Source organism: Elephantulus edwardii, unplaced genomic scaffold, assembly GCF_000299155.1.
Source record: "Elephantulus edwardii isolate Elephantulus edwardi_28Jun2011 unplaced genomic scaffold, EleEdw1.0 scaffold00082, whole genome shotgun sequence".
NCBI classification, from domain to species: Eukaryota; Metazoa; Chordata; class Mammalia; order Macroscelidea; family Macroscelididae; genus Elephantulus; species Elephantulus edwardii.
Window position 1 is genome coordinate 426,785 of NW_006399832.1, and position 13,629 is coordinate 440,413.

Genomic DNA, 13,629 nt, shown 5'->3' on the forward strand with positions numbered 1-13,629 from the left:
GTATATCAGAGATAATGAAGATGGTACAAGATAGGTCAAGGTTCAGATCTGTTCTTCATAGGATTACTATGAGTGTAGTTAACTGGGGACCTAACAACAACCACTATGAATGACACCTGTATTGTGTTACTTATTTTTCACACATAGAAAATTTCTAAAGTTTACATATTCATTTTATAACTAGTCAACTATATGGCCTATCTTAGTTCTAATAGATTTTTTATTTATTATTTTGGATATATTATTACTTTTTTTCTTTAAGTCTCTGATTGTTGTTGTTGTTATGTGCCATCGAGTCGTTTGCGACTCATAGCGACCCTATGCACAACCGCCCTAAACCCTGCTCTATCCTGCGCCAACCGCACTGCCTCTGACACATCCATCCCGATTACCCCAGTCACCGAATCAATCCATCTCATAGAGGGTCTTCCCCTCCTGCGCTGTTCCTCCACCCTCCCAAGCATGATGTCCCTCTCCAAGGACCCGTCCCTCCTGGCAACATGTCCAAAGTATGTCAGACGAAGCCCCAGAATCCTTGCCTCCAAGGAGTAGCTTGGTTTAATCCTCTCCAAGATGAATCTGTTTGTTTTCCTGGCAGTCCATGGTACATTCAGTACTCTTCTCCAGCACCACAGCTCAAAAGCATCCACTCTCCTTCTGTCCTCCCTAGTCATTGTCCAACTCTCTGATGCATAACAAGAGATTGCAAAGACCATGGCCTGTATCAGGCGCACCTTAGTCTCCAGAGAGACACCGTTGCTCCTGAGTACTTTAGAGAGGTCCCTAACAGCAGACTTTCCCATCGCGATACGCTTTTTGATTTCCTGACTGCTGGTGCCAAGAGTGTTGACTGTGGAGCCGAGCAAACTGAAGCTGTGAACAATCTCAGTCTCTTCGCCATCCATCCTGACGCTGCCAATTGGTCCAGTGGTGAGAATCTTTGTCTTCTTGACATTGAGCCTCAGTCCATACTGAAGGCTGCAGTCCTTGACCCTTCGCAGCAAGTACATGAGGTCCTCCTCAGTTTCAGCAAGCAGGGTTGTGTCGTCTGCATAACGCAGATAAGTCTCTGATTATGTCTAGAAAAATTGATAAGGTCTCAATGATATAGAAACTATAAAACTTTGAATATTTAAAAATTATTTGATTTTCACTTCTACTTCAAAAAGATGAAATAGATATACTTGCCCCTTCTCTTATCACCAAGTATAACTAAATACTCTAGAAATTTCATGTCAAATGAACAGAACACAGAAAGGTAAACAAGTTTTACTTGCTAGAGAAACTTGGAACCCAAAGAATGACATGGCAGAAAGTTCTCTGGGTTTTGTTTTTTGATCCATATATCCCAGACTTGGAGAAGTTACAAATATTAACAAAAGGCAATATCATATATTCAGAAATCTAAGTAAATTCCAAAAAGGATAAACCAAAAAAAGAAAAACACATGAAGATCAGCATTATAGTCAAAATTGGGAGAAATAAAAAAGACAGAAAATAATGAATGAGTTATTCTCAGATCAATGGCATGTCACCTAAGTAACAACAGTTGTAATGTGCTTTAGAGGAATGTCTGTTGTATTATTTCTCTCTTGTCACCTAGGACTTTGGTAAAATTTGGTTTTGTATTGCAGTAAAGGGCTACTTCCTCATCATTGATCACTCTCAGTCTGCCTCCCTGAGTTTGGGCAATCCTTATCCTTAGCTGGTCTACTCTCTCTACTTATTTAATTGCCATGATTTCTAGATAAGAGTCAGAGAAGGTCCCCAACTGTCTCAACTCAGTACCTAAAAAAAAAAAAATGTGAGAAAAATGTTGCTAATAAGTAATCAACTCTTTCCACAGGCTTTTTGGCGAGGATACAAACAAAGGAAAGCATATGATGACAGAAAGCAACTGTTCCTTAGAAATCTTCCTTCTATTGTGAAGGTAAACCTTTTTTACCACTTTATCAAGAGATTGGCGTAAATTTTTTCATAAATTCATGTTCTAGAAAAGGTGGGTTGACCTTGAAATCACAAGGACTTGGAAGTGGTGGGTGGCTCTACTACTCAGGCCATCATCTTCAGGCAAGTCAGTTAAACCGCTGTAACTGAGTCCACTTCTTTCCAAATTAAAAGTGCTTCTTACTCATACTCATTACCAATGAGTGGGAACTGACTCTTGGCTGACTTCCAAGTGGGTTTTCAGAGGCTAGAAAAAGCAGAGAATGATATTGTCCATATTTTTCCTGCAAAGAAGCTGGTGTATTTGAACCCACTGCCTTTGGGTTGGCAGCACCAATTCCTTACCCAATTGGCCATCAGAGGTCCCTTTAAGAGCTTAGTAACAGGGAGCGCTCTGGTGGCCTAGTGGCAAGAAGCTGCACTGCAATCCCAGAGATACGCAATTCTAATCCACCAGATGCTCTGCTGGAGAAGGAGTGACAATCTCCTCCTGTTCCAGTCACACCTGATTTGACGGAACACACACAAAAAAATAATAAAAGTATATATATGTACTTTTATAGATAGATAGATAGATAGATAGAGAGAGAGAGAAAGAGAGAGATATTAGTATATATAGCTTAGTAACCAATCAGGGTTATTTGTCTAGGAAGTTTGGGAAAAACCCATATTTATTTCATGTTTCTCTTGTCACATTAGCTAATAGTAATTTAGAATACTTAAGCTTAGCAGCACAAATCATTAATTGTAAAGAAATATTGTAAAACCAAATGACTAAAGGAATCATAAAGCATTCCTGTGGTAGATTCCAGAAGGAATTAATGCTGTTAACCCAAGGGTTGATTCTCTCTAGTGGTTCGAATCCACCAGTGGCTCAAAGGGAGGAAGATGAGAAATCTCTCCATGTGAGATTTACAACCTTCAAAAAACCACTGGAGCTGCTCCCAACTTACCAGCAATGAGTTAGTAAAATCAGAGCTAATTCTGAGCTTCATTCAGCTTTCCACCAGGCTAGTTACTCTTAGATAATAGAAAGAAAGGAGTTGTGATCCCATTTGTCCAGAAAGAGAAGAAGACTCTACCCAAATCAACTCAAATTAACTTGAAAACCTACATAAGGTTGGGAAGGAGCAAGCTGGAGAAAATTAAATCAGAGGAGATAGGTTTAAAAGACAGGGGGGAGGGGAGCTCGGTGACCTAGTGACAAGGAGCTGCAGCTACAATCCCAGAGGTGCACGGATCAAATCCACCAGATGCTCTGCTGGGGAAGGAGGGACAATCTCCTCCTGTACCAGTCAGATCTGATTTGATGGTACACTCACACAAAAATTAAAAAAATTTTTAAAAGACAGGGGGGAGGGAGGAGTGAAGCTGTGAGGATAGGTAGGGGTGAAACCACAGGGCTGAACATTTTGGTGTGTGGAAGGAGGGGGGAAGCAAATGGGAAGTATCCGAATGAAAAGACAGGATAATGATGGGCAAGTCCAATGGTGATTGATTTTGTAAAACATAATGTATGAGAATGATTGTATGAAACACAATGTGAATGAAGAATAGTGTGAAACACAATGTATATAAACTTTGTAGCCAAACCAATTTTTTTAAAAAAGTAATAAACCCACAAAGACCTTTGAACTGTGAAGTGTATGACATGGTATATTCCTTGTACCCGAGCTCTTTAATGGACTAATGCCTGTGTGTGTTATGCAAGACATGCTTGTTCCTTAGTGAGATCTCTTTGGAAGTTTTCATAGTTTTAAAAAAACAAAACCAAACAGCAAAACCCTAAAGGATAGTTGTTGTTGTTGTTGTTGTTGTTGTTGTTGTTGATTGCCTTCGAGTCGAACACGACTCATAGCAACCCTATGAACAAAAGGCCTGCAGCCCCTCTGTAACTATCAACATTTATCAATGTTCATAGAGTTTCTGGAGGCATGTTGTTTACGAAGTGGATGCCACTTCTGTTTCCAAACCTGTCATAGTATGTTATTGTTACATGCCATTCAATGTACAGCAACCCTATATACAACAGCTCTGCCTACTCTGTCCTGAGCCAGTCTCACTAATTCTGGCACACCAACCCACATTGCCTCAGTTACTATATCAATCCATCTCATCCAGAGTCTTTCTCTCCTGCACTGTCTGTCCACCCTTCCAAGCATGATGTCCTTCTCCAAGGATTGGTCTCTCCTGGCAATGTGCCCTAAGTAAGTGAGGCAGAGCTTCAAAATCCTAGCCTCCAAGGAGAGACTTTGTTTAAAGGGTAGTAAATGCACTTACAGAATATCACAAGAAACCTGGAGTTAGGGAGACTCTTAGTTTCACCTGGTCACGTAGTCTCTTGTAACTCTGAACAAAATACCTTGCTCTTTTAAGCAAAATAATACAAAGGTATATTACCTTTTCATTCTTTCCTATTAAGCTAATGAGACTAAGAAGGATATGTAGGGTTTGTGGGGGTTTTTTTATTCCTTAAGAGAAAAAGCAATAAAAGAAGTAGAAGAAGAAAGGGAGCAGGCTCTAGACATTTTTAATTAGGGGACTGTCAATTTTAATTTTTTTATCAAATAAATTCCAACTCTTTTAGAAATATTATGTAAAAGCACATTATTAATAACTTGGTAATTGCCTTTCATTCTTTATTTTTAGATTCAGTCCTTCTTCCGAATGTTAGCAGCTAGGAGGAACTACCTTTCACGACTAAAGTTCTTCAAAGAGCATGTAAGAGAAATATGTGTGGATAAATCCCTGATTTTACCCTGGTTGAGAACTAACTAAATGAATGCTTTGTAGCATTAGTGAAATGGTGGAACTAAACCATAGTAGGAAAAAGAATTGAAGAGGATGTAATATTTGGAAGCTTGCTTCTTGCCCAGAAGTCATGTTTAGAGATGCGTCAGACATGACTGGGCACAAAATGGGTGAGAGGACACCCTAGTGCTAGACTCTAGGTGAGTAGTGCTAGAGAGAAAATACTAGGGAAATACTGTACAGCATTTCATGGCTGGATTTTCAAACTGCTGATTAAATAGATGTAACTTAATTTTTTTAAAAAAAAAATTTTAGGATCTTTATCAACACATGAACAAAAATTGGATCATCTTATTTCTGTGCTAAATCTTTTACCTATTTAGATACTTTTATTTAAACACCCTTCTATAGTTTAGCTAACTCTTTATTCAAAGAAAATAGGGGAGAAAATCCTCTCTGTATACCACATCTAAATACCATCACTTCACAAATAGCCCACATTGGTGTACTACTATTATGCAGTAGTGAAGACTCTGGAAAATCATGCCTCATTTAAATCTTTTACAGAAATATGAAATTGTGAAGATACAGTCACTACTAAGAGCAAGCAAAGCTAGAAATGACTACAAAACATTGGGTGAGTGTGATGGTTCTGAAACAGAGCATGAACTCCTTATTAATTGGACAAGCATAATTGTTTCCATCTTAGTTACTCAGAGGATGCACTGGGAACAAGGGGTGCTTTATTTCCACTAGGTTTTGATGATCTCTGGCACCAGGATCTGGACTGGGTCACAGGGAGCTTATGATGACAGGAGTTGGGCATTTTCTGTTGTTTACTGATGAATAAATGGGTATGGGTGTAATTTCTCTTCCAGAAAATAAGCGCTGCTGTTTTCGTATTAAATTGAAATTAAAGTCAGGAATATTAAGCAAAAACATTAAATAGAATATATTCACTTACATTCAAATTATTTCATTAACCTGTAATTTCCCTCTCTCTTTAAAAAGAAAAGGGGAAAAGACCTTTTCATCTTCCCAAGATAATGTCAAAATCATTTTTTGTAATTTAATTATAGTTGTTTTTAAATAATAATTATGCCCTTTAATATGTGTGTGTGTCTGTCTTTTTGTCTGTCTGTTGGTCTGTCTGTCTGTGGGCTCCGATCTGAAATCCATTGCATTCTAGTTCATCCTGATTCATAACAGTCCTCCATTGGTTTCCGAGGCTGAGCTACAAATATGTACATATGTGGAAGAAGAGAGAAATCTACTTTATATACACATCTATAGAGAGCTATATGAAAGATGTTTTTGCTTTAGAAAAAGGGAGCTCTGGTAACTTAGTTGGAGTTTTGCTGCCAACTCAAAGGCATGTGGTTCAAATCCTCTGTCTCCTCTGCAAGAGAAAGATGAACAGTGTCTTCTGCGATTTACTGCCTCCAAATACCTTGGGAGGTCACCTGTGAGTCAATTCTGACTCAATGATGCATAACAATAACAACATATATATTAGCATAGGACACCGTGATGGCGTAGCCATAAGGAGCTGCACTGCCAACCCATAAGTGGCCCCTGTGTGGCAGTTTAAATCCATCAGCAGCTCCTTGGGAGAAAGATGGACTATAGAAAGCCATACAATAGAAAGCCTCTGGAAACCCTCTGGAAGGTCAGCTATGAGTCTGTTCTGACTCACTGGCAGTGTGTAAGCTCTGGTGACATAGACCATAGCAGGTTTTGCTACCAACAAACAGCCTGCGAGTCTCTGGTGGTTAGAATCCATCAAGCACTCCAAGAGGGAAAGGTGGGCAGTCTTCTCCATGGGAATTTACTGCCACAGAAACCCAAGGTAGAGTCTCAATTAACTGGACAGCAGTGAGCTTATAAGGAGCCCTGATGGCATGATGCATAATGCAGAGGGCTGCTAGCCAGAAGCTTAGCAATTTGAATCTACCTCCTTGAGAGTATTCTTCTCCCCTAAGGATTCGAAAAGTCACAATGAGTCAAAATGAACTCAAGAGCTGTGAGGTTGAGTTTTGACTATTAGTATATACCATTTGCATAAGTGTGAAAGCAGCAAAATACCCCCCCCCAAAAATCTTGTAGAAATCATAGTCATTTTATGCTCTTTCCTTATAGTTTCAAGTCTGTTTGTGGTGATGTGTGTTTTTCTTTTTACATATTATTATTATTATTGTTGTTGTTGTGTACATTTGAGTTGGAACTGACACATAGCTGACTCTCCATTGGGCTTTCAGAGTTAATAAAACACATGTGAAGAGATTGCCCATCTATTTCCTGCAGAGCAGTTGGTGACTTTAAACCACCTGCCTTTGGGTTGGCATTGCAACTCTTTACCACTAAGCCACATTATTGTTTATATACTAGCTTTTAAATATTCTGATTATCACAACAACTTATACATGCTTTAGCTTTAAGTCAAGAATAGCTTGCTGATAAATGTATTGTTATTAAGTATCATAAAGCTGCTTTGGACTCACTGGGCCCCTGTGTAATAGACTGGATCTACTCCTGTAATTTTCTATGCTGTAATCAAGATGCTCTTTAGAGGCAAGCATGGTGAAACTTCATATTATATACTTGGGCATGTTGCCAGAAGGGGTCAGTCCTTAGAAAAAGACAACATGCAAAGGAGGATCAGAGAAGGAAGACCTCCCAACAAGGTGGATTGACACAGTGACTGTAACAATGGGCTCAAGCATGTCAGGGATCATGAGGGTAGTGCAGGATAGGGCAAGGTTTGGATCTGTTGTTCAGAGGGCCGCTGTGAGTTGTAGTTGACTGTATCAACTACAGCACATATCAAACGATCTCTATGGGAATAGATCAGCAGATCTTTCCTCTAAGGAGTCACTGCCTGGGTTCAGACTGCAGCCTCTCAGCAGCCTATTAGTACTCTTTGTGTCAGCAGGCTAAAATATTCATCCTTGATTGTCGCTGTCCGTTTGCTGGCAAAGAAGAACAGCACCCTGATGGGGGTAAGCACGATGGAGGCACACCACTCCAAAAGCCATTCAGAAGGTCAATCCAGGTCAACTTTATTGGGGGCTACAGTGTACTTATATATGAGCAAGTAAACAGGAAGACAAGATAGGGTGGGCTTGCAGATGTGGGATATATGGATTGATTAGGAGAACCTCAGCCTCTTGCAGACCACTCCCAGCCAACAGATGCGGCAACCATCTTCCCAGGTGGCAAGCTTTCTCAAGCTGATACAGCCAAATACAGGAGAGCTTTCTCTACCCTGTATTAAAGGCCATTGGGAGGCTTGCACTTATCCAGAGCTAGGCGATCTGTCCTGGCTAGAGGCCCTCCCTTCCTTCCCAACATTCCCCAACACTTGATAATCAATTTCTTTGCATCATTAAAAAAAATACTGTTTAAAAAAACAATTATCGGCAATTGTACACATGGACTTCACTGAATAGACTAAAGAGAAATTAACTATGTCTGTGGAAAAATATATTGGAAATTGTTGTTGTTGTTTTTAGGTGTTGTCGATTCAAGCACGACTCAAAGTGACTCTATGAACATAAGATCTGAACCTTGTTCTACCCTGTGCCAGACTCACACTTCCTGACACACAAGATCCCATTGCAGTAGTCATCTTGTCAATCTACCAGGTTGAGGGCCTTCCTCTTACTTGGCAACCCTCCACCCTTCCCAACATCATGTCCTTCTCTAAATAATAGTACCTTCCAGCAATATATTCAAAGTATATAAAGCAAAACCTCATCATTCTTGCCTTCAAAGAGCACTCCAGCTGCACCTTTTCCAAAATGTATCTATTCATTCTCTTGGCCGTCCATGGGATGTTCAGTGCTCTCCTCCAAAACCATAGCTCAAAGGCATCAACTCTTCTGTCATTCTTATTTATTATTCAGCTTTCGGATGCATAGCTAGTAATCAAAAAAGACTTTGGCCTGAGTCTGACTTACCTTAGTCCTCAAAGTGACATCACTACTCCTAGATAATTTGGAAAGGTCCATAACTGCAGATTTTCTCAGTACAATATGTATTCTTATTTCCTGACTGCTGGTACCAAGGATGTTAATTGTGGATCCAAGAAAAAGAAGCTGTTGATGTCTCAGTCTCTCTTCCATCCATCATGACGCTGCTTATTGTCCAGTGGTGAGAGTGTTTCCTGGGATTGAGATATTGATATTAGAGATAGAAAAAGCAATTTCCAGTTTCATTTGGAAAGGAAAAGAGCTCCAGAATAAGCAAAACTCTTCTAAAAAACATAAATGAAGTTGGAGGCATCTCACTTTCTGATCTCAAAACTTCTCCCACACCTGTAGTATTCAAAGCTTCATAGTGTTGGTACAATCACTGGATAGATCAATGGAATAGAATCAAGAATACAGAAACCAACCCACTGACCTATTGTCAACTAATATTTAACAAGGTAATGAAACCTATTAAGTGGGACAATGAGAGTCTCTTTAAGAAATGGTGCTGACAAAGCTACACATCTTCCTACAGAAAACTGAAATAGCCACATCTCACACTATACACAAAAACCAACTCAAAGTGGATCAGACCTAGGGGTAAAACCCCAAACCATAACAATCATAAAAGACAAATTGGGAAGGAAATTAGAAGCACTGGCCTTTGGCATAAATAGGCTTGCAAACATAGCCACAAATGTACACCTTGGAGAAAATGAGATCGATGAATGGAATTTCTAAAAATCAAATTCCTGTGTGCATCAAAATCTTTCTCCAAAAGAGTAAAAAGAAAACCCACAGATTTTGGAAAAACATTCATCAATATTTCAGATAAGGGACTCAAAATCAAAGATTGCAGAATAATACAGGGCCTCCACAAGAAAGACTGGCAACCCAATGGGCAAAGAACAGTGGATCTTTACAAAGGAGAACATTTGAGTGGCCAGGAAACATATGAGGAAATGTTCAAAATCACTAACACTCAGAGTGATACAAATTGAAACAACAATGAGGTACCACCTCTCTCCAGCAGCAGTAACAAATTTCAACAAAACAGAAAACAATAATATTGGAGAGGAAGTGGAGAGATTAGAACTCTTATACATTACTGGTGGGATTGTAAAATAGTACAACCACTATGGAAGACTGTGTGGCATTTCCTCAAAAAGCTGCATATAGAAATCCCAAATGACCCAGGTATTCCACTGCTAGAAATATACCCCAGTGAAAACAGAACTGAGACACAAATGGACAGCTGTACACCTATGTTCATAGCAACATTATTCACTACAGCAAGAAAATGGAAGCCACCCAAATTCCCATGAACAAGTGAATGCATTGAGAAGTTGTGGTACATTCACACAACAGAATACTGTATAGCACTAAGAAATAACATAAACTATTTCTTAAAATACTACATAACTTTGGAGTGACTAGAGAACATTTTGCTGAGTGAAATATCTCAGTCACATAAAGATAAATACTGTGTAAGACCACTATTATGAAAATAGGACTATAACTGAGTAAGATGTTGTTGTGTACTGTAGAATCAGAATGGACCTATAGTTGACCCTCCAACGGGATTTCAGAGACAGTTAATCACACGGGAGGAGATTGCCCATCTTCCTGCAGAGCAGCTGGTGGCCTCAATCCATGTACTTTTGGGATTGTAGCACAGCTTCTTGCCACCAGAACTCCCTAAGTAAGATATGATGATATTGTTGTTGTTAAGTGCCATCGAGTTGTAGACGACTTACAGCAATCCTATGAATCTGAACAGTTGTATAACTTTCATCATTTCTCCAAGTCCATAGAGTTTCCAGAGGCAGACTATTTTGGAAGTGGATGCCACTCCTGCTTCCAAGCCTGTTTTAATCTGGGAGCTCCACCAAACACTGCCCACCATGGGTAGCCATTATCACATTTGACCCATCTGTGTCACAGTGTTTAGCATCACAGCAACCACGAGTTACCTCTGTACAGCAAATTGGCAGACCAGTGATATACCACTTAGAAGAATGTTTGACCAGGCACAATTAAAACCAGGCCTGAGGGCCATAGATTAAAATCACCCACCATTAGCTTGGTAGCATAACTTTCTATCAACTAGGCCAATGAAAGATATATAGATATAGATAGATATTCCAAAAATAAAGGAGAAAAGGGAGAAGCAGAAAAAGGGGAAAGAGGGGAAAATCACTGGGATAGCAGAGATTATTTGGTGGAGGGGTGATATAATGGGAAATATTCAATGGGGGCTTGAAAATATAGGGTGATAATAGACACAGAGAGATGATAATTAATTATATAAAATGTAATGTATATGAATGATCATAGGAAACACAAAATACATATACAAACCATGATATATATGAATGATTATATGAAAACAAATAAAATTTTTTAAAAAAAGGAGACCAAGGGATGACTGTGGAACAGACTATTAATTACTTATATACAAGTTCAAATTGAAGGTGAAGAAAATTAAAACAAGTCCACAGAACGAAAATATAACCTTGAGGACATCCTCACTGAATATGAAAACCATCTTAAGAATAGCTTTGGTACATTCAACACTAATGAGTGAATACCAGACAAGTTGTTAAATGACATCAAGTGCATGAAGAAAGCAAAAGATCATTACATAGAAAGAAAAGACCAAAATAGATGTCAGAAGATACATTAAAACTTTATTTGGAATGAAAAGAAGCCAAACAAGGAGCAGGAATGCTGATGTAGGAAAACTAGACTGGAGATTTCAAAGAGCAGCATGACAGGACAAGGTATTTTAATGTAACTCACAGGGAATTTGAATTAGAAAACTGTGCTGTCAGAAACTCTAAAAATGGTTTTCTAGTCATTATGTTACCCTCCATTTAGAGGGGTGGGCATGGTCTCCAGCTACCTTAACTGTAGATGCCTGGTCTTGCAAACATTCAACAGCTGTGGAACCAGCTTAAGAGAGAGTTTTCTACACTATGAGGTACTCTGGTAACGGTGGTTTAGAGAATGTGGAGACTAGCACTACTATGAAAAGACTGTGGTGCCAGAAAAACCCTACGTATTTGCTACAGTTAAAGGTTTTACTTGCTGGATAATTGAAGGAAAGCTGACTTACAACTGCTCTGAGATAAAGTTTGCCAGATGATTGAGGAAACCAGAGGTGTCTTGCATCTGTACTCCTGAACTGAGCTTGTATTATCACTAATTGAGGAATTTTGCCTTAATTAGGCTAGGGACTGTTGGACTAAACCTGGACTTGCATTGTATGATATTCTTTGCCTCCTCCACTCTCCAACCTATTTCCTTAATAAACCCCACTACTGTGAGTAATTTCTGTTTTTCAGCAACTAACTAATGGGCCCAATGATTTATAGAAATAGGTGCATGGGCATGTGGGATGGCACGTCTGACCAAACAGCTATTTGTTTGGGACTATGGATATTATAGATGAGAACAGTTCTCCTCTATGAAGTGGGCAGTAGTCAGACTTAGCCATCCCTACGGTGCATCAGCTCTTTTCACAAGACCAAAAGGAAAGAACACCTTAACATTAAAAGAACTGAAGAACAAACCCAAACCTTAAGTTTCAATTCAAACCATAAAATACTGAAAAATTCTATGGGCAAAAATTGTAATGATACATGCAGTCAGAAAATCAAGAGACTAATTGCATTTGGAAAATTGGCTGGCAGGGACCTTTCCAGAGGACTAAAGGACACGGTGTGCCTGATCCAGACCATAGTCTTCACCATTGTTTGCTATATGGCAGAAAGCTGGACAATGACTAGGGATGATAGGAAGAGAATTGATACCTTTGAGCTATGGTACTAGAGAAGAGTGTTGAATATACCATGGGCTTGTAGAAGAGCAAACAGGTTTATCCTAGCGAGGGTGAAACTAGGATCCTCCTTGGATACAAGGATTCTGAGGCTTTGTCTGACATACTTTGGGCAAGTTGCAAGGAGGGACTCATCCTTGGAGAGGGGCATCATGCTTGGAATGGTGGAAGGACAGAGAAATAGAGGAAGACCATTGATGAGATGGATTGACTAAGTGACTGGGGTAATGAGGGTAGGTGTGACAGAGACCGTAAAGTTGGCACAGGATAGAGTAAGTTTCAGGGCTATTGTACATAGGATCGCTATGAATCACAAGCAGCATGACGCACATAACAACAAGAAAACAACAAAGAAGCATTGAAAGGAGATGGGAGTGATACACTGAATCACTGTACCAAAAAGAACTGGCCAAAATGAAACCATTTCAAAAGTAGCATATGATCAAGGACCAATAGTACTGAAGGAATAATTTCACACAACACTGTAGGAAGTCATTGGCAAAAAAGATAAACCCAGGAATGGATGGAATACTAATAGAATTGTTTCTGGAAATAGATGCAACCGTGGATGTGTTCCCCATTCTGCCAAGAAATATGAATGACAGCTACCTGATCAACTGCTGGAGGAGATCCTTATTTGTTCCCATTCCTGAAAAAAGATGATCTAATAGAGTGTAAAAGGCGCATTGCCATGGGAAAGTCTGCTGTTAGGGACCTCTCCAAAGTACTGAAGAGCAATGGTGTCTCTCTGGAGACTTAGGTGCGTCTGATACAGGCTATGGTCTTCGCAATCACTTGTTATGCATCAGAGAGTTGGACAGTGACCAGGGAGGATAGAAGGAGAATTGATGCCTTTGAGCTGTGGTGCTGGAGAAGAGTATTGAAAATACCATGGACTGCTAAGAAAACAAACAGATTTGTCCTGGAAAGGGTTAAACCGGGTGGCTCCTTGGAGGCAAGGATTCTGAGGCTCCGTCTAACATACTTTGGACATGTTGTGAGGAGGGACCAGTCCCTGGAGAGGGATATCATGCTTGGGAGGGTGGAGGGACAGCGCAGGAGAGGAAGGCCCTCTATGAGGTGGATTAATTCAGTGACTGGGATAATTAGGATGGGAGT

The 13,629-nt window shown here is 39.7% G+C and overlaps 1 protein-coding gene across 1 annotated transcript in view; it reads left to right on the top strand.

Annotated features, from left to right (window-relative positions):
- Positions 1 to 13,629, top strand: part of IQGAP2 (IQ motif containing GTPase activating protein 2) — a 392,955-nt gene that overhangs the window by 291,775 nt on the left and 87,551 nt on the right. The window contains exons 17-19 of the mRNA XM_006889829.1: positions 1,847 to 1,930; positions 4,597 to 4,668; positions 5,266 to 5,335. Coding sequence (XP_006889891.1) covers positions 1,847 to 1,930; positions 4,597 to 4,668; positions 5,266 to 5,335 — 226 coding nt within the window. The remainder of the gene's footprint in view (positions 1 to 1,846; positions 1,931 to 4,596; positions 4,669 to 5,265; positions 5,336 to 13,629) is intronic.